This window comes from Athalia rosae, chromosome 7 (genome assembly GCF_917208135.1).
Source record: "Athalia rosae chromosome 7, iyAthRosa1.1, whole genome shotgun sequence".
Taxonomy (NCBI): Eukaryota; Metazoa; Arthropoda; class Insecta; order Hymenoptera; family Athaliidae; genus Athalia; species Athalia rosae.
Window position 1 is genome coordinate 1,874,508 of NC_064032.1, and position 21,638 is coordinate 1,896,145.

At 37.1% G+C, this 21,638-nt stretch overlaps 1 protein-coding gene across 12 annotated transcripts in view; it reads right to left on the bottom strand.

Moving 5' to 3' along the window:
* LOC105689241 (potassium voltage-gated channel subfamily H member 2) overlaps positions 1 to 21,370 on the bottom strand; it is a 49,063-nt gene extending 27,693 nt beyond the window's left edge. For 5 of the 12 annotated variants that reach the window (XM_048657768.1, XM_048657774.1, XM_048657770.1 and 2 more), the window contains exons 1-8: positions 21,084 to 21,370; positions 15,691 to 20,472; positions 12,642 to 12,872; positions 9,671 to 9,829; positions 9,161 to 9,314; positions 4,508 to 4,838; positions 4,238 to 4,406; positions 3,699 to 3,767 (exon numbers count right to left, since the gene is read on the bottom strand). In XM_048657768.1, coding sequence (XP_048513725.1) covers positions 3,699 to 3,767; positions 4,238 to 4,406; positions 4,508 to 4,838; positions 9,161 to 9,314; positions 9,671 to 9,829; positions 12,642 to 12,872; positions 15,691 to 15,766 — 1,189 coding nt within the window. In that variant the 5' untranslated portion in view covers positions 15,767 to 20,472; positions 21,084 to 21,370. Of the gene's footprint in view, positions 1 to 3,698; positions 3,768 to 4,237; positions 4,407 to 4,507; positions 4,839 to 9,160; positions 9,315 to 9,670; positions 9,830 to 12,641; positions 12,873 to 15,690; positions 20,473 to 20,922 lie in introns of all 12 variants that reach the window. The other 7 variants (XM_048657778.1, XM_048657773.1, XM_048657772.1 and 4 more) reach the window with 5 other exon arrangements.
* Positions 21,371 to 21,638: the final 268 nt, after the last annotated feature.

Sequence of the window (21,638 nt, forward strand, 5' to 3'; positions counted from 1 at the left end):
ATGATATTGATATTAATAGATGAATATTCTAAAAAGCGATGTATAGTAATTGTACATATATCATTAATATTTATAATAATAAGTGTGAATCGTTAAACAACACAACTGCTGGTCAATAAATCGGCACTATAGAAGCTCTAAAATCCTGTGAATATAATAGTAGAGAAAAATCTGTAAAATGGTGGAAAGGGCGAATGTGTAGATCGATATTGATGATTATTTGATATATACGAATATTGACGTCGTCTAGGTTCAGCCACTGTACATAATCAACAACTAAAAGAAGACAAAGAGAAAAGAAAAATCAAAGGCAAAAAAAAGCTCAAAGAAACACCACGAATAGATAATAAGAACATTGATTCAAATGATGGTTTTCTTTTTTCTTTTTTGCTTTTTCCAATGATTTGTACAATGACCTGATATACGTTCCTTCGATCTTCTTCGCTGAGAATTTCCCTCCAAAATTCTCATCGTGTTTCACTTCTCCTCTGATTTTTTTTTTTTTCTTTCTTTTTTATTTTAATCTCAATTTGAAATGATTATTAATTATATCGTAATAATTATACTATAATATGACATGACGTAGTGGTGCGATCAATCTCATAAACTACGGTGCTTTTTTTTAGCGCTTTTTCTGGTTTCAAATAAAGCGTAAGTAGAAAGAAATGAGATTCACGAACACAACAAAATCACAATACGTAGATGTTGAATTGGAAAAGTATACGCTCACGGTATATAATAAACAATAAAATGTCAGGATACTCACACACAAAATGTATAAATAAATTAAAGAAATAATCAAACGAGTAGATGGATAAATAATTATACTGATGGTGATATAGATGTGAAAATATCAGTAAATACATTCGCAGAGAGAACCCCATACTGAAACTTTGACGATCAAAGAAAAAAGTAAAGAATTGTTTGATTATTGAAAAAAATAGGTGCCGATAAATTCAAACGATCGAACGAATTTTAATTAATTTGTATACCAAAACTGCGACAGAAATAGAAATAAGAGTAATAGAAAAAAGAAGAGAAAAATTGTCTCTGTCAAAATTTCGGTGGAGTTTTCTCTCAATGTGTATTATATTTCAATGCTAAGGTCATTTCGAAGCTTTCAAAATTCAATTCATAATTATAGTTATAATTATCAAGCCGTATAAGCAAATGATTAAAAGAACGAGTAAAAATTTCGAAAGAAAAAAGGTGAAGAAAAAAGAGTAAAGGAATTTGATTATTTCTCTTGATCGACTCCGGATGTATATGCATATATAAATGTAGTTAATAATACATACATACATACATACCAAAATACATATACATATATATGTAAATATTTATATATACCATACCTATTAGGGTGGGTTGGAAAAAATTTTTCTTTTGGTAAAAAATCATAGAAAATATCTAAAAATCGTCGATTATGATTGTTTTTTTCTCGTTCACCGTTCAAACTTTTTTTCCCATTATTTTTGTAATTCAAGTATAAAATCATAAAATGATTTTAAAACTCTTTTTTTGACTTCGAATTGAAGTTGAGTCGAGGAGCCCAAGATTTGCTGGAGTCAGGTAGCCAGCAGGGTAGCGCTTTGTTGTGAGACGTCACCTTCGGGGCTGAGCAGAGGTGACGCCCCATAACAAACCGCGTGCCCGTGGCTATCTGACTCCAGCAAAACTCGGGCTCCCTCGTAGACCGAGAAATTCGAATATTTCGACCCATGCGATGAATCAAAGTGGGCCTACGACTAAAACCAAGCGATATTTCTTAATTTTTCTGCTCCCAACAGCGAATAATTGATGATTACTCGATCGATTGCTCTTGAAGAACAAAAAAAAATTCGATTTCTGAACAAAAAATAAATCATTTTTTTAATTGGGTTGAATATGCTTTTCTTACGTATTTTGACCTCAGAAATCCGAATCTGAAAGAGAAATTGATCTATCTCTAAAATTGACCAAGTTATCACCAATTTTCAGCTTTTTGGGGTCAAAAATTAGAAATTGATTTTATAGTCTATCTTACTGTAATTTGAGCTCAGAAATCCGAATCTGGAAGAAAAATTGATCTATCTTGAAAAATGACCGAGTTATCCTCATTTTTTCGCATTTTTTACCATAAAAATGGAGATATCTCAAAGGGAAAAAATCGTAGCTCAATTTGGACAACGCATTCGTGTTCCTGAGGTCAAAATACATAAGAAAAGTGCCATACGATCATTTTTAAAAAATAAAAATTTTTGGCCAAAATTTGAGATTTTTCCAAGGGGTACCCCTTACGATTTTTTCAAATTTTGACCAAAAATTTTTATTTTTTAAAATTGATCGTATGGCACTTTTCTTATGTATTTTGACCTCGGGAACACGAATCCGTTGTCCAAATTGAGCTACGATTTTTTCCCTTCGAGATATCCTCAAATTTATGCCAAAAAATGGGATAATTCGACGATAACTCGGTCATTTTTCAAGACAGATCAATTTCTCTTCCAGATTCGGATTCCTGAGCTCTAATTACATTAAGATAGACTAAAAAATCAATTTTTTATTTTTGACCCCAAAAAGCTGAAAATTGGCGATAACTTGGTCAATTTTATAGATAGGTCAATTTAGCTTTCAGATTCGGATTCCTGAGGTCAAAATACGTCAGAAAAGTATATTGCAATCAATTCTTAAACTACTTTACTGTTGGCCCAAAAATCGATTTTTTGTCTGCTCAAAAATCGATTTTTTATTAGCTTTTCAAGGGTAATCTCACGTATAATCAGCTCAGGAATCCAAATTTGAAAGCCAAAATCATCTACTCATGCAATCGATCGAGTAATCATCGATTATTCGCTGTTGGGATCAGAAAAATGAAGACATATCGCTTGGTTTTAGTCGTAGACCCACTTTGATTTATCGCAATCCATGCATGGGTCGAAATATTCGAAGTTCTCGGTCTACGAGGGAGCCCGAGTTTTGCTGGAGTCAGATAGCCACGGGCACGCGGTTTGTTATGGGGCGTCACCTCTGCTCAGCCCCGAAGGTGACGTCTCACAACAAAGCGCTACCCTGCTGGCTACCTGACTCCAGCAAAGCTCAGGCTCCCCGACTCAACTTCAATTTCAAGTAAAAATAAGAGCATGTCATTTTATGATTTTATACTTGAATTACAAAAATAATAGGAAAAAAAGTTTGAACGGTGAACGAGTAAAAAACAATCACAATCAACAATTTTTAGATGTTTTCTATGATTCTTGACCAAAAAAACCATTTTATTGTTGGAAGTACCCCACTTGATTAATTATTTATTCAAAAAACGAGTGGGCTACTTCAAAATATGAAGTAAAAAATGTTTTTCAACCCACCCTAATACCTATATCCAAATAAGGTAATAATGGGGGACAGGGGAGGTTATACATGATAACAGCAACAGTAATAATTATAATACTAATGATAAAAATGATAATAATCACCAACGCAACAATAATTGAAGAAGAGAAAAATATTAGAAAATTGAAGACAAATCAAAGAATGAATCATAATAAAATAACGATAATACGATGTTTTATGATGTATAATATCGTGAGTTTTGTTCGTTATAATAGCCATAGGGTTGCAAGCTCGCGGTGTCGTTATAATATCAGTCTGCGTTATATTTTATGTAGGATAGAGTTCGAGTCGAAGCTCGTTCTTTTCCTGCAGCTGGTTTATTTTACCTTCAATTAAGTTATCGAGAGTTGCTGGTCGTCGCTCGAGCCCCACGTGCTCACTCCATCGACCCGCTACTAAAATATTTTCCTTCGTTTTTCACTTTGAAATATCTTTTTCATCACCACAACAAAAACACAACCATCATCATTCGCAATAAACGTCACAATGTGAAATTATTCGAAAATTAATAACAATTTATAAAAGTCAACGACAACGACAACAACGACAACAACGATGATCAATAATCTGAATATCAATAATAACAACGACAGCAGCAGCAGCTAAATTATCTCATCATATATAATAATGAGCGACATTTTTTCCATTTTCATTCGGAAATTTTCTAAAATAAATCGAATGAAAATAAAAAATAAAATAAATTTGCACCCCGTATAAAGAGAAGACTTTTGTTATTAAGTGGGATTGGGGATTACCGAAAGGTTGTAATTTTTGCAAAGTATCGTATATAGGTATACTATAACAGCGTGAATTTGCAAAGTAATTAATTATATTTGTGATAATTGAATGTATAACGTTTACTTACAAACGCTACAAGTTAAACTCCGACAAGGTATTCTTCCCGCCTCCGGTTTGACCATTCGACGTGAAATGGCGTCTAAACTTGCGGCGTGCGAAACGCTCCTCGAAGGCCCTTCCGCCGGACCGGAAGACGAGTTTCCGGTATCGTCCCACATTCCAGATTTTTGCGACACCTGATAAAACGAAACGGGGAATCAGATGAAGGGGTCGATAGAATTAAGCGAAATCTCGAGACAAAGATTTCGAAAGATACGGGCACCGAATTTGTACTAACGTCGCTCACTCCCTCGGGACTGGCGATCGGCGCAGTTCCGGTACCCGTTCCCGGTCCCGTTCCCGTAACGTATCCGCTTCCGGTCGTCTTGTAAATAACGTGTGCTGGGACTGCGGCCGACCCTGTTGTGCAGGTCGCTGTTGCGGCTGTTGGTAAATTCGCGTTGTTCGACGTCTGCAATGTCGACGATACCGCCGCCGTCGCCGTTGTTGTTGACGTCGTTGACGTTGTCCCCGTTGTTGTATTTTGTTGTATCGTCGGGGGTGGCGGTGTCCCGGTTCTACCCGGTCCCCAAGAATCCATCATCGTTGGGGAGCCGCGCGTCAGAGGGCTGGAAAATATTAAAACAACGAGAAACGATCAATGGAAACGTTCTTCGTATCCGCTTTCCTTTGCTTCTTTTGTAAATAAATTTTCCGGCAATCTCCCCGAATTGCTTTTCTCTCGAAAATATATCTGAGCGATGAAATTTTTAAATTTCTTTGGAGAAAAACAATTTGCTTCTATTTTTTTCTTCGAGGAACTTGAAATATTGTGCGAGCGTTTCGCGTGCATAGCTAAATCTGCAGCCGGAGGGGATTGAAATTGACGTGAACGTTTGGGAATCGAGTGAAAAAATATTATCAGGGAATTGTACGAAAACGAAATAAAGTAAGAAATGAGGTTTAAGAAATCGTAATGATTATATGGAAATGATTGCTTCGGATTGAGGTCAGAGCGACTATTATCGCGAATCCGGATCAAGGTTGTGGGAACGCAAGGTCGGCGTCGGGCGGTCGACTCCGCTTCGAAACCTCAACGAATTCAGCATTAGGCGAGTTATAGGTACATACCGTAAATGTATGTAGACACAGCAAAACATATGTAACCTCAGGTATATAGGCACAGCGTGCATACGATATAACAACAGTTAAATATACACGGTCGATAATCACACCGTGAAATAATACGAGTCCAGGGTACGTATGTACAGGTGGACAACTTAATACCTTATCTCAAATCTTAGTCGATACAACATTAAACTTCGCATCAGGTATACGAATGTACCCAAAAATCCAAAACCACCCTTATCATTATACGTTCAATACATACACAGCGTCACGCACATCGTGAATAAAATATATACGTCTTTATTTACGTACATAGTTTTATTCGAAAAGAGAAAGAAAAAAATAGGAAATCGATTTTCCCCATTATACTACATAATTGTACATTGGCATTTATATTACAAAAGAGGGGGAAAAAATTGTCTATTCCTCTTCTCTCTTCGTTTTTCTTTTTAATTGAATCGCCGATCCGTGGGAAGGAGGTTTGTTTTTTGCTCTCCCTTTTTTTTTTTCTTTTCTTCTCCATTCGTACAGGGGGATCGATGAATGCGGTTTGCACTATAGGTTGCGAATACGTTAATAAATGTTATACCAAAAGATAATCAATATCGCGATCGTGCATGGCGGTTTATTGTTTCATAGGAGGTATAATGCAGTAGTGGGTAATTCGTGGAGGTCAGACCGCACCGTTGCGAGTTTAGTTAGTTTCAGTGGAGTGTCCCAGCGTCGGGTCAGCCAGGTTGGTCTCGTTGGTTCGGTTGCCTGATCGATAGGAGGCTCGCGGTTCGCTCGTTTTCAGGAGATTTCTCCTTTTTTTTTTTTTAGCTTTTTTTCTCTTCCTTCACCGGCTCTCGTCGCGCCTTCATCTTCACTCTACATTCGTCCCGAAGGAATACGAGATACCGCGAGACGCGAAACTTATATGTACCGAATAAAAACGTACATATAAAATGTAAAAACGAAATTCTAATTCAGAAACAGGAATGAATAAAATTCTGCAATGAATATTTGGAGAGCAGATTATAATTACGTTCGCACGATTATTAATTTCTATTATGTATTATCTTTATTGTTACTTTTTCTACTTTGAATCGCGCGGTAAAAAAATGATGAAAATCATCGGAATGGAATGAAAAAGAAAAAAATACACGTATATATAATATACGTGGAAATATACGGATGATACTTTGTTAACTGAAAAATTCCGGAATCGTTGCCAAGACGTTTTCGAATGAAATTTTTTCTCTTTTTTCTTCATTTTCTTTCTTCTTCGATCAAACGATACGATACGATATTATTAATCTTATTGTTGTTATCGTTTATTTATTTATTTATTATTTTCAGTCTCACCAACGTTGTGTAACGACGATAATAGGAACACTTCCACTTGATAGATATTTCCAATATACGTATCGTTCTATCGAAATGCGTGTTTTTTGACGTTTGGATAGTTTCCAAATCGCAGATATACATGTGTGTAGATATATTATACACATATACGTATTATATTTAATGATATTCGCAGTATTTCCGAAACACGTGTTTTTTTAAGCCGAAAGCCAGAGAAAGAGAGAGATATTTAATGCGACATGGCGAATGTGTTTTTTTTAGAAAAGGAAGAAAAAATGAAACGAAAATTTTTTTTTTCGAATTCATCTCGCGTCGCGGTTCGTCTATAGTTCAATATAAATATGATGGTACACGCTGGTCTAGAAGAACAGAGAGAGAATGGGAAGAAAAAATCAAAAGAATTCCCTTCGATTTTCGTGATCGAACAAATCGAATCGCCGAAATCAAGTCTTACATCATTAAATGTATTCGGATCGATGGGATCTACCTGTCGCCATTAAACTTCGATTCCACTAGCCGCGACGTCACCCTCCACCGTAGTGTTTATAATGTCATTCGATTTATTTACGATACATGTAGGCGTACGTACCTACCCCATATACATAAACGAATGGTTTATATTATATTCACGATGCTGGTTGCAGACGGCTACCTATTATACATTATATACATACCCTGCAGCGCATACACACTCGAATAACATTCGTTGTGTAGTAGATGTACATAAAAGTCGCCCCCCTACCCCCCTACCCCCCCATTCCGCCTTACACACCACCTCCTATAAATTCCGCGACCCGGCTACCGCAGGTAAATTACGCTCTCTATAGTGTCGCCGCGTCTCGCGTGTCGGACAACCCGGCCTTGGACGGCCTTGCGACGATTAACCCTTTCCTGCATCGTCGCCCACCACCGCCTACTCTCCTCTCCTATTTCTCTCCATTTTATTTCCCCTCCCCTCTCGTATTTCAACCCTCGGCGCATTCTTCGATAGACGAGCGTCACACCGTATCTGAGAAAAACTGTGCGAATCGTCGGTTTTTTCCTCTCGTTTCTCTGAAAATCGTTAAACTTTCATCTTTAATGCAACGTGCATTATGCGCACGAAGTATAAGGAGCTCTGCACCCACATAGCCGGCACGTAACGCGACGCGCTGTCTTTCTCCGCAATGTGTACGTGTGTAGCGTCGTTAGCGGTGTGACGACCGACCGACCAAAAGACCCTTGAGACAAGGGAGGGTAAAAGACTCTTGACTTCTGACTCCCTGACTCTCTCAGCTCTTTTGCACTCCCTATGTACGGTACGCGATATGTTGGTACGAGGCGGAGGTGGTGGTGGTGGGCACTTGGAAGAGCAGGTACACCGGCGGTGTAATCGAGGTTCGACCGAAGTGCTTTTCTTTTCATACACACGAGTGCACGATATCGAATCTGTATACCCTAGAAAATTCTTAAGACCATCCCTCTTCACACCACACCACGTAACCCGGAGATTTAAATTGCTTAGATAAATCAATTATTCTTTTTTCTTTTTTTTCTTTCTTTTCTGGCTTCTGCTTTTCCCTGTTCGTTGAACGAACGAAATAAATCAACAAATAAATAAACAACCATATTTTAATACAGTATACCGATATTATTCGGCGTTCTCTGTGTTTTCGCTTTTTCTTATTTCATTTTTCGTTTTTCTATATCGCGCGAGAGGCGAAGCAAAACATATTTTTCTATCCGCGTTTTTTTTTCTTTTTTTTTCCCAACTTTATCTCACCCCCTTCGTTTCGGCAATTGGTAAGAGTTGGGGAGGGATAGTTCGTGAATTTTATCGTTGCACATACCCACGTTACGTCGTGATTTATTTACGTAATATTCAATTATCGAGAGTATTCGATGACGATGGTTTTAATATTTGATCGATTTATAAATCGATAGAATCTCACACGTGTACATACGTGCGCACACGTATGTACATGGGGATGTTTTTTACGTATTGCGGATACAGCACCTTGGGGTTACTTCACATAAATTTCTACCCATGTACTACGAAGACACATGCAACTGCGGATGCGAATGTAAATTGAAATCCAAATTCTATATATAGAAGTTATATATGTGCGACATAGTCAATTATGCAATTTACGCTATACCAAAATAGTATAAGGTACCTATAGTGGGCATATCGCATATGACGGAGGGGGGGAGGGGGCGCGAAGGGGCCGGTGGAAGTGAAGGGGGTGATGGTTAGCTGCACGCAATACTGCAGGACCCGCTCGTTCCGTTTCTCATTTTACATACGTATACGTGTACGTATCCTTGTCCGTATATTCCATTCGAGGACAATGCTGCATAGAAAACTTTGCTACGCTTTCAGATGCAACCGAATCGTTAATAACTCCCTAAATTTTCTCCGTTTCTTTTAATCTCTTTCTCTTTTTTTTTTTTTTTTTTTTTCATCTTCAACTCATTCGGAATTTCGATCACTCACCAGTTTTCCGATGCTTCTTCGTCGAGTGCGTGTGCGTCGGCGAGTCTCCTCGGTTGTAGAGTAGCGGATTGCCTCTGTCGTCCGAGGACTCTTTGGGGTCCGACTACTCCGGTCCTCGATAATCCCGCGCGAAACGATGCTCTCGCCCTGTCGACTGCTCCCGTCACCATCATTTCGTTCGATTAATTGTAAAGGCAAACAGTTAGTAGGGGTGCGTAGAAATTTCCAAAAAAATTAAACAAAGAATAAGACGATAGAAAACGCGAGTGGATAAAGAATTATCGAGAAAGAGAAGTAATCGGAGGAAATCGGTATTAGAAAAAAAGAAAAGATTGAATTCAAAGTGTCGTCGAGGTATTAATAAAATCGTTATTCGTTCGTTAATCATTAGGTCGGTAATTAATTGGGATGCGGAGGTCCGAGTACCAAAGAAAAAAAAAAAAAGGAGGAGGAGAAGGGAAAGAAGTTTCGAATAAAAATAGTAACAGTTTTGGAATAATGGAAACTCACAGCGTGTAACGAGACGGTTGTTGGCGTGACTTGGCAGCGGAATTGCAGGCGGTTGTGACGTCTGATCCGAGAGATCCTCGAAGTTTATTATTTGCAGACAAATATCGTCGACCTCGCTTCTTATCAAGGCGATTACCTCGCTGCAGAGGAACTTGGTTCCTGAAAAACCAAGTGATTCGTTAGTCGAAATTTAATTCGGAGAAGCGCGAATAAGTACAGATGGTACAATGGATGCGAATCGCGGCGATCGGAGGGTTGAAAAAAAATTGGATCTAAAGAAAAACGAGAGGAAAATCGACGTTCGAATTTGAATCGCCTCATTATCGATAGCGTCATAATTCACCCGTCAATATTGTATGTGGGTATGTTACATTCCCTCTTATATACCTCTGTCATAGTTACATTATGTACCGTAAATACATACATATGTACACATCCATGTGTATAGCTGGTGCGCGCAAGGGACTAATTTCAAGCTCGTTGATACGACTTTTAAAGTGCTTCCGTTACGGCACGCGATATACATAATTACCTTTCAACTATACCTCATGTACCATATACTTCTGCAGTTCGTTCGCAGTAGTTACTTCTAACTACATATCTATATATATATATATCTCATACTTATTTCCAACGTGTATATACGCCTCATAACCTATCTACCGGATAATACAATCAATCGAGAACGCTAAAAGGGCCGCAAGCCATCAAAGGACCGTCTAACGATCGCTATTTATCGTTACAGAGTATACAAAAATAATAATAATCACGTACAAATCACGATAATAATAATCAATCGTCCCAGTTTCCATCTCGGAATTTACCAACCAGATATTACCATCGTATCGGTCCTCGGGTCCCGGAGAGGACCGAAAAAAACTCGAGTCATTCAACGGAAGAAAGTTATTTGGAAAAAAAAAAAGTCATCTTCGTTGTTTCGCCCCAGATTTCATCCCCGAATTTCATAGATTCTATTCCAGGGGACGTCTTAATCGGTATTACATTTTCTTTCGACGTTTTCTTATCGCTTTTTCCTCAATCTCCCTGTTTTTTCGTTGTTGTAAGGGTTACTAATTCCGCTTGTAATGCGCCACACGGTGTTCCGCATTGATCTGGAGCTGAGCTGAGCGCGGTAAGGAGGGTAGGTAGGTAGGCAGGTAGGCAGGTAGGCAGGAGGGTAGGCACAGGTTAGGCGTGTGTAAGTTTTAAAGCTTTCGGTTGTGGCCGGTTTCGTATACCGCGACTGTGGATATAATATATCCGCGTGTGCGCGACGCGGTGCAGGTATACCACGGATCGTTCTATTTTTAAAATATCAACCCCGCGTAGCGCGCGCGCTTTTTTTTTTTCTCTTTCTTTTATCCCTTAGGGAAAATTCCCCACACGTGAACGTACCTACGTATGTAGCGTACGAAATTCGTGAGTTCACCCGGTAGTTTTCGTGAAGGAAAAGAAACGAAATTATGGAATAGAAAAATTGAAGTATCGAAGAGGGTTGATCCGACGCTTTTTTTTTATCCACCCTTCTTTTCTTTCTTTCTTCGCGTATGATATGCCGATTTTTTATAGTATCGTCGGATCGTGAATGTATTAGAAACGAGATATCCCCTTTTTTTTTTATTTCCTTGGAAGTATCGACGAAACTATGACGAAATTCCGACATCGTGGACACCCTCGAGAGAGAGAGAGAGAGAGAGAGAGAGAGAAAAGGAAACTTCTGAATTCCAACTCTTACAAAAAGTGACTTTGGGGGTCTCTCGACCTCGAAACTGTGTGTACATTGCTACAACGTTTTATACCTAGACACGGTGTGCGTGCGTACCTATAAGTACAAGGATCGAATTTCTGAGGAACGAACTCTACGCGTTCTCCGTAAACGGGGGATGGGGTTGAAAAAGAAAGAGAGGGTGGTGGATCATTTAGAAACTAACCCCAACACACGTATACCATCCACCACTACACTGTACACTATGATACGCTATATCGTACGTGCTCTATACTCTACTATATTATAGGAAGGTTGCGATAAACTATGCCTGATATAACTATGACGTCAGAACCAAGGGGGTGCGGTTGCTATATGACCAAGATTTTTTACTCCATATGTTACGCGAATTTTATGTATAATAATACACATGAATATTCTTACATAATTATAACCGACATTTTTGTTCGGTTCTTTTTTTTTTCCCTCCATCTATTTAGTCATGATGATTTTTTCTTTTTCATTATCCCTCGCTCTCGAGAGTGAAAATTTTACCTCGCGGTTGTGGCCGGGCGTTTTTTGATTCACAGAAAAGAAGAAAAAATAAAAAAAACATTTTGAAAATGAAAATAAAAATTACCCCGAGCTGTTCCGCGGCATCGGATCTTTACAGATATATTCCCCGCGCGATGATGGATCTGGGTCATAATTCCTCATGATTAGAAAGAAAATAGAGAAAAAATAGGAGTCCAACAATGATTTCTCTTCTCGGTTTTTTCCTTTTCTTTCTAATTTTTTACGGTTTTGCGGAACAAAAAACTACGTAATGATAAGAAAAAGTAGAGTCTTTAATCTAGAACCCCGGCACGTTCGCCTTGCAATCGACCGGCGGTTCAACTGGCGCAATAAAACGTCCTATACCGGCGTCTGGATTCTTCTCTATTCCTTTTCTCTTCTTTATTTTATTTTTTTTCCCTTCCTCTCTTTCTCCCTCCATTGTCCGCAATGACTAAGCTATACCTATACGTATAACCCGATCGGAGATTTAGGCTCGCGCCAAAATCCTCGCAATCCGGAAGTTCGTCGCCTCGAGTACGAGACGACGGAGACGATGATCGTTCGCGAGCCGGTTACGCAACTGTGCAGCGTACGTACGAGTACCAAAATAATACGAAAAAATAAGCCGAGTCAGCGGAATCGATGGATGAACACAGTGAAAACCATTTCCGCAACGACCAATAATTTCTAGAAAATCCAAATACCAACCATCTTTTCTGTAGTAAAGTATTTCGAAGTGTTTTTCGACGCCTGCGGCGAGTGCGTCGCGCAGTGCGGCCACCGCGTGGGGCGATGTCATCGGACCATGAAGGAAATCGCATACCGCTGGTCTCTGCATAACCTCCGCCCTCGAGAATCCTGTCAGACGACAAAAACCGTCCGAACAATATATTATGTGACATAGTCCTTGGTGAGCGTTCGCCACGAGAAAACTCCGATCTGAAAATGACCGAGGAAATGGATCAGTAGAAATCAAAGAGAACCGGCAGTCAATCCGTCATTCGAAAGATCACCGTGTCTCACCAGAGGACGGTGCGAAAGAAAGATGGAGGGAAAATAGGGTGCAATAAAAAATAAAATAAACGAAGAGGAAGAAATAGGAGAAAGTTCCAGCATAAATTCGTCCGACGGACGTCCGCTGGAACAGGGTTGTGTTGGGACTCTTGAAGAATTGTGGAGAGTTAAAATGCCGGCCTTGTCATAGTTATGTAGTTATAGTTCTATACGTGTGTATCTATGCATCTGTACGTGTGTGCATATGGTACATATGTATGGCTATATATACTCGACTGTCATTCGTCGTCGTGTTCCCTGGTGCTAATTTTATAAACGCTATATATAAACTGCCAACCCAACCGACCTGCAAGCGCAATCGAGCAACCGACCCGACCAACCAACCGACGAACCAGACCACCAACGGTCTTTTTGGCCCGTGACCTCCTTCCGATGTACATCCCTCTATTTTTCCCTCCCCCCTCCCCCCTCCCCCTCGTCGCTCACATTTTCCTAGCAATAAACCTGCACCCCCTGCACCCCGTCTTGTAATACGTACACACACACACACAGGTGTATAGATTCCGCATGTTATGCAAGTACATGTTACACTATCTACGTAGGTATGCGCAGGTACGTGTAGAAGAGCGTCCTAGAGAAACGAACTAGTTTTTCGGTTTTTTCCCCCCCTATTTTTTGCAATCTTCTTCATCTTCTTGATTTTCATCCATCGCCATTTCGCAAGTCACACGCCTCGTCCACCGTTACCGGGATATCTTGATATTCATAAAAAAAGAAAAAAAAAAAAAAAAAAAAAACAGATAAGAAAGGAAAGAAAAATGGTCTGGATGTAAACGTAAAGTGTCACCATTCGTCATCCCTCCGATTAATCATCCGCAGTTATTTTATACATCAACCCCCAAGTTATGTACGGTACCAATTATCATCCTCATCAACGTGATGTGCACGTGCACATGCATAGTACATTTACATTTTATTTATTACAACATATTCAGGGAGTTTCCGTGCTGAAACGTACGTGTACGTGGTGGATCATTTGGTTATTAATTTTTTTTCCGATTGCGAGGGAAGCTATTAATTTATTTATTTTTTTTTCTGTCTAATTTGTCTTTTTTTTTATTCATCTGAATCGATCACGAACAAATAGATGAACAAATAATCGAATGATGATGATGATAAATTCGATGATATATCAGGCAATAATAATGTAATAAATACGGGGTCATAGATCCGACAGCACACGTTGCTCACATATACTATGTATATGGATATATCTACGTGTGGTATACGTGTATGTATGTATATATATATATACCACACGTAAAATGTAACATCGAGAGTGAAGATTTAGGACAGTGAATAACAAGCGTCGCGGATTAGAAGCCTGCAGCCTTTGACGAACCATTATAAGCAAACCTAATCGCGGTACGGCATACATAGGTATTATATTTTCTTCCTCCCCCAAACCCCCCCGTAATATCTTGTTTGTTATCATTATTATTAATAATTTTTTCTTTTTCCTATATCTCTTTTTTTCCCTTCTTTATTTCTCTCTTTCCTCCCCTCGTGCTCTGTCCAATTTGGCTTTATCACTGTTATTGTTATCGTGATGATTATTATTGTGACGATTATTATGATTATCAGCATCATTGTTATTATATAAATTGTCCGTCGTCCGGCTTCTTAGAGGTTTTTCAAGTATAAGCATCGGACACATAGGGATGTAAGACGTATGTATGAACGTACACCGCGAATGGTGCATGTATTCTGTTGGGGGGGGGGGGGGGGGGGGGGGGGGAACGTAATTGATCGTTTTCTTTTGATTTTTTTTTTTTCCAATATCATTCGTTTCGTAGGTATTGATGTTGCGAGATTAATTACAGGATGCTTCTCCTTTATATTATTAGAACAATCCGAGGCTATAGGCTTGGCAAAATTCTACATACGTGACTGCGTGATTAAAATAAAAACAGGAAAAAGGCTGAGGAATAAAAGTGGCGCGTGTTATAACTCATCGCGACAGTGGGGTATAGAATCTTTTGCTTTCTCTCTATTCGTCTGTTTTAATATTCCAATTACATTAATAGAAAACTAAACATAATGCAAGGAGGAATAAAAACACATTGACAAAAAGTAGAAAGAACAAAAAACGAGTGGAAATGAACCCATAGGTTCCGGTATAATATTGCGTGAGTTGGCGTATGTACATGTATTTTATGTACAGCACGTACATGGATGTTGTGTGGAGACATATACGTTAATTTAAATCAACCCCCAAGTTGTACGTACTCGTATATACATAAATACTTATACATATGCATACATACGGGTGCGAGAGAATGAAAAAGACAAAGAAAAGGTCGATTAATTTAGGGTGTAAAAATTGCAGACAATACCGACGCGAAGTTTAATACGTATAAGGGGTGGTAAAAAAAAAGGTGGAAAGAAAAGAAAAAATTAACCGCGGTGTTCGCATGTGCAGCAGATCACACATATGTGTATCCAGTGCATTATCATATTTCTCAATCCCATATATAAGTAATAATAGCGAAAAAATAATTATAACGTTCATATGTGTAGTATATACCTGCGATAAACTCGCTGTGCATGCTCATGCAAATTCATTTTGAAACGATATAAAAGTAATAATAATACTGATATCGATCGATATTTGAAAAATATGATATGAATATTATAATATTCCTATTGTCATATCGATTAATTTTTTTTTTCTTTTCTTTACCATGAGTGTCGAATTTCCTGATGATTGTTTCGATGATTGTGGTCCTAGGAGCGACGTGTCCTCGACGCACCGGCATCTCAGCCAATGATTGATTAATTTGTTTTATTTGTATACGAGTATTTTTTTTATTATTTATCTTCCGTCGTCCTATTATCGCGGTATAAATTACCCATACACACCGATGATGCCAGTAGATTGAATTTTTTGTGCTTTCAATATTTTATCGACTTTCGATATTTCATTTATTCATTTATATTTTCATAATTTATTTCATATATATATATATATATATATATATAATTTTTTTTCTTTTGCTTTATAAGTTATGCAGTGAGGTGATGATGGTGCGGTATATGTGTATATATATATTTTTCATATATATAACCAAAATATTGTTATAAATATTATCGAAGTCCACGTCACTGCACGCGCGTATATCAAACGAGTGTGACGAAATATATTTAATATTTCCCACCACTTGTGTATTGCACTTATTTATTTCTTTGATTAATTATAACGAATCAATCGATTATCGTATTCGTTTCTTTACATACCATCATATTCTTTTATATTCAATATTTTACATGTGTATATGTATAGCGGTAGAAAAGCACAGCACGAGTTGAGCATAAAAAATAAACGGTTACACATATATACAGCATGTATATGTATGCATATATACGTTGTTTTTATGTACGTACTCATATAGAGCGTGTACAATTTTTATTCGTTTGATTCTTCGTTCGTTTCTCGAAATTTGGTAATTTTTTTTTGTGTGTTTTACTTTCCAAAATTCTTCTATCTCCTTTTTAGGATCTATTTGCTTCTTGGTTTTTTATTATTAATTTTTTCAAACACGCGTCGATGATTTACGGAATAGAATGAAAAAAAAAAAAAACGGGAACAGTTGTATAATAAAGAAAACTATCCGCACATTTATTATATATATTACGTATATACCTAGTATATACTTATATCAGTATGTATGTACGTGTATTGTTATTTAGATTGCGCATAAATTATCATATTACTATGGTTATCAATTTTGTTGGAATTATTTTTTTATTGTAAAGTTTTCTTCTTTTTCTTTTCTTCTCTATTATCTAAATTTTTTGATTTTTCATTATCACTATTATTATTATTATTATCGATAGAAAAGCTCTGCTATTAAAAGCGTAAAATTTTATCATGTACCTTTTATAGGTATATCGTGGATTATATGTAATAATAGTGCAGCCGGCGATTTATATGGTATTTCGATAATAAAATTACTTCAATTATTATACATTCAATTATTATTTTTAATTAGGACCGCTCGTTATTGAATATATAATTATCTAATGATTCGTAGAAATATTTATCCGATGAACGGCTTAGCTAAGACCTCGATATTGCGGTATATCATACACAGACAATGGATTAGGAATTTGAAAAAAAGTTTTTGTCTCTCGTTTTCGTCTAATATCCGATAAGCGGTGATAAAGGCATATATTTCATTAAACTTATTTATTTATTTAGTTTACGGTATAATTTTTATAGTAAATCGAACGTTACACGTAGAATCAGATTATTATTACTATTTATTATTGTTTAATTTTTTGCCAATTGGATATTTGGTTATAAAAAAAGAAGAAAAGAGGAAAAATTACGAATTGTTATATTTAACAGATCAAATAAGTCAGGAGAGTCGCAAGAGTAAACGAAACTTTTTAGCTCATTCAAATCAGACCACTGACAGTTGTTCCAGCGACGAAGTTTCGTCGGTAATTCACTGATAATTAAACTCTGATTAATTTCCGCTATGCGCAATGACCAGCTAATTATCAACATCCAAGTATCGTCAGTCGGTTGTAAAATGATCCTCGCGTTGTACCGTAGCTTTATCACTATTCCTTTCTATGTTTTGAAGTTTATTTTATAAACGACCGTAATTTTTCAAACCTTTTTCTTTTCGCGTTATTTGTTGATACAAGATAGAAAACCTTACGTTACGGCGAGTCCATCGGGATTTTCACTTGGCATCAGATGATTTTTCTGCATCCGAATATTCGGGGGCGTTAATTGATTCGGCAACATGATGATGTACGTCAATAAGCGTGTAGCCGATTTTTGCCTTCCTTTTTTTTCATTTATCTCTGAACGGAGATAATTCGAAAAGAGATGAAGAAACGTAAAATACACTCACGATCGAACACACCACCGAAGAAAAATCTCCCTTCTCGTATGCACCAGAGTTAGCTCTGAATTATTTCGTCTCTCCTTTCCCTTCTTGATTTTTTATACGCGGAATAGAAAGAACTTCCGTATTCTAACGATGTCACAAAAAATCACAGCGCTCTAATCTCCAGTTTTATACGGACGTACTTTATAATTTTTATCTGTCTTTAATATATTTAAATTAATTAGTATACGTCAGTTTTCTTTTTTGTTCTTGTTTCTCACTGTAATAATTACCGGTATCATTTTTATTATCACACATCGATGCTGACAATGAGATCTACTCGCTGCGACATATAAGCGAAAAAGAGTTTTAGTTTTTGTTGTTATTTTTATCTGATTCACTGTAGATACAACGTTGTTATTTTACAAGACGTCAAGTCGTAGAAAAATGAGTAAATTCTATCAGATTTTTCCGGCAGTTAAGATCAACGCTTGTTAGGATCCCTTTTACTTTGGTTCGCGGCAGTTCTTTAATGAGAAGGAAATCGGCGGTCTTTACCCTCCCTATGAATTCTATAGACGGCGTTAATGACCTCGGAAAATCACATTCGGAAAATCTAAATTCACGAGGAAAATCCAGCAGGTAATTCAGACGCGAAGTTGACCCGTCCTGACCGCGGCAAAACTCCCAGGTGTTAAATTCATTAAAAGTATCATCAAAGTGATCGACAACATCACTGATAATTATATCAAACACTTGAGATATCATTTCCACGGAAACGATGCCGGATATGAAACCTTAATTAATCATTATCGATCTCCTGTGCAGGCATTAGACATATGTATAGGTACCTATGTACCAACTTTCACTTTGTTGTTTTAGCTTTATTGATTTTCGTTCCCTCTTGTTCACCGTGAAATTACTAGATTCTTTTTCATTAAATTTCTTCGTTCGTTTTTACATAGATTGAAAAAACTGAAAATCGTTTCAACATGGACAAATTATATTATTTTTCGTTCATCCCCCTCCCATTCACTTGATCGTCTTTCGCAAATAATTTTCATTACGATTGTTTTTCTTTTTTCAATTTTTCGAAATTGCTGCTGATGCTAAATAGTTTTATTTTTATGTATAATTTATAATGCATACACATTTATATTAGGCAATTCAGATTGTACGTGGTAATTATATTCAGTATATTTAACCATACATAATATATAAGTGTATATTAAAAGCTGTAGCTCGTTTTTTTTTAATGAAAAATTAAGACACCAGTTGGAATTTAAGTATCGTCAAATAGGCGTGTTCGTAATTTTAATTTTTTTTTAATTATTATTTTCCTTTTTTTTTTCTTCTTCTTTCGCTTTTCTCTGTTCTCTCTCGTTTTTCACGAATGGTATAATTTTAGGTAGATCAACGATGCTAGAGCGATGTATGTATAGTATATATTATGGAACTACGCAATAACCGCAATGCGCATAGATATATGAATTCATAAGTATTAATAATTATAATAATGATAATAACAATATTATTAATAGCGTAGTTTTTCTTTTCGTTTTGTTCTCAATTATCGAAGGCACAGTATGTGTAGTCTATTTGTTTATGCATTCTTCATCTTTGTCGTAATTCGTTCGTTCTTTTCTTTCGAAGTTGAGTCGAAGTCTTTTTAAATCTTTTTCTTGTTTGTTTCTTTTAATCAGCGTAAAAATGTGTTTCAAAAAAATTAGTCGGAAGAAAAACAAACGTAGAAATAACGTAAAAATAGACGAAGGTTTTCAGATGTATATAAATTTATCCCTGCAGTATATTTGCAACGATCAATCGATCGATCAATAATAATCGTTTGACGAAATGCTTCAAAAATGGCGCGATTATTTTGTAACAATTATCGTTTATCACCTCGTTGCAGTTTGTCATCTTACAATAATTGTTCTCCTTTTGTTCTTCTTCCCTTTGTTTATTCCGCGGATCTAATCGTTCTTCGAACAGGGACAATTAATGTCGTCGTCCCGCACGTTCTGGGTCGGATAATGAAAAAATTGAAAGATAGAAACTAGAAAAGGTGAGCAAATTATTGACCAGGTGAATTATATTACGGTTATAAAAGCTCGGGCTAAACTGACTTGTATTATTATACTACTCCAGTGTAGTAATGTGGGGTGAACTGCAACTGATCAATGCCGGAGTTTGCTACACACCTGAATTATTAATAAACCGCCCACGCACTGTACTTATATTAAAAATATATACGAAGGTTTTTGTATAGTATTGGTTATTATAGCCGTGCAGATTGCACATGTGCCGCTTATACCTATGCACGTAACCATTCTCGAATTCTCGGTCTTTCTTATTATTTTTTTTATCTCTTCTTCTTTTTCGTACGTGTATTCGTTTATCGATGATATTTTAGACCGAAAATCATCGTGGGCCGATTAACTTCAATTTATAAGGACCGTTATTTATTACGCCCCACTTTCACTTCCTTGACCTATGCCCGTTTGTCAGACACCGTGCAATTCACAGCGTTATCATCCTTGTCCCAATAATCTTCATCTTCATTTTCGCATCTTCAACATTCGCAGTATTTTCACCTGCATCTCAATCCAACTCCTGCACACCTGAAATGTTGTAACAGCACTGTTTTAATATCGATTCATTTTTTCTGACACTATCAACTATAGTTATAATTCTTGAATTGTTAACACAACAAATTTTCTTCAATTAATATTATTGCGAATAAATAACTTATTCTTTTTCTTATTGCAAGAACGAACTAGAGTCATGATATCATACGTGAGTATGTATATGATACAGCATGCACGTCACAAATTTACTGTTGTGCGAAAAAAAATTAATCACTATTCAAACCGGTTACATAAAATATTTTATCCCTTTTGAAAAAATAGTCTGAATTATTTTTTACGCATGCCAAAGATTTGTAATTTTTTTTTTTGTTTTAATCATCTTCGAGATCATTCAGTGCTAACGATAAAATCAATCGTTAATCGATGTTGTTTTGTTAAAATGCTGGTACAACACATCAGATATGTTTGATATTTTTTTCGCACCCCTTGTCAATGCGTACTCCGTCGTTTTTTGATTTCATATGTGTACAACATCCCTTGTGTAGTTTCCGGAGAAACACCAGGCCGTTCAGATTTCGGATTTAAAATACCGAAAACTATCGGAGTATAAGTTTTTTTTGTTTGCTTCTTTTCTTTTCTATTACCTTTTACATCGGAGGTGTACGATATATGCGATATTCGATGTAAGATTATTACGGTATAACGAAAAACGAATAATAAAAATCACGGGGTGTAAAGTGAGAAAATGATTGAGGGGAAAAAATGAAAAAAATAAAATAAAAATACAACAATTTGGTCGCGACTATTTTCGGATCGGACCCGCGTATTATACAGACGAGGTTTGAAACGACGGATTGGATGGATAGAGAGAGAAAGGAGCCCTGGTTTTGCGGATTTGGCGGACTGCCGTTCGGTCGGGGTGGAACTGAAAATACGAGGAGCTAGGCGTACGACCAACGCCGTCGAAACGACGCCTGACGTTTCGACGCGCCTGCGTCTCTAACAGACACACTCCTCATGCCCACGACAAGAACAAGGCCTTTTTACCCTGCACCTGGTATCAACACTCGTACCTGGTGGATTTTCGAATTAAAAAATTTCTACTCGCACAACGATCGATCCGTATGTCCGGACGAATTTTTTTAATCAAATCCAACTCGTCGGAATCTGAATTTCGACCGGTTTATCTAATCGTTTTT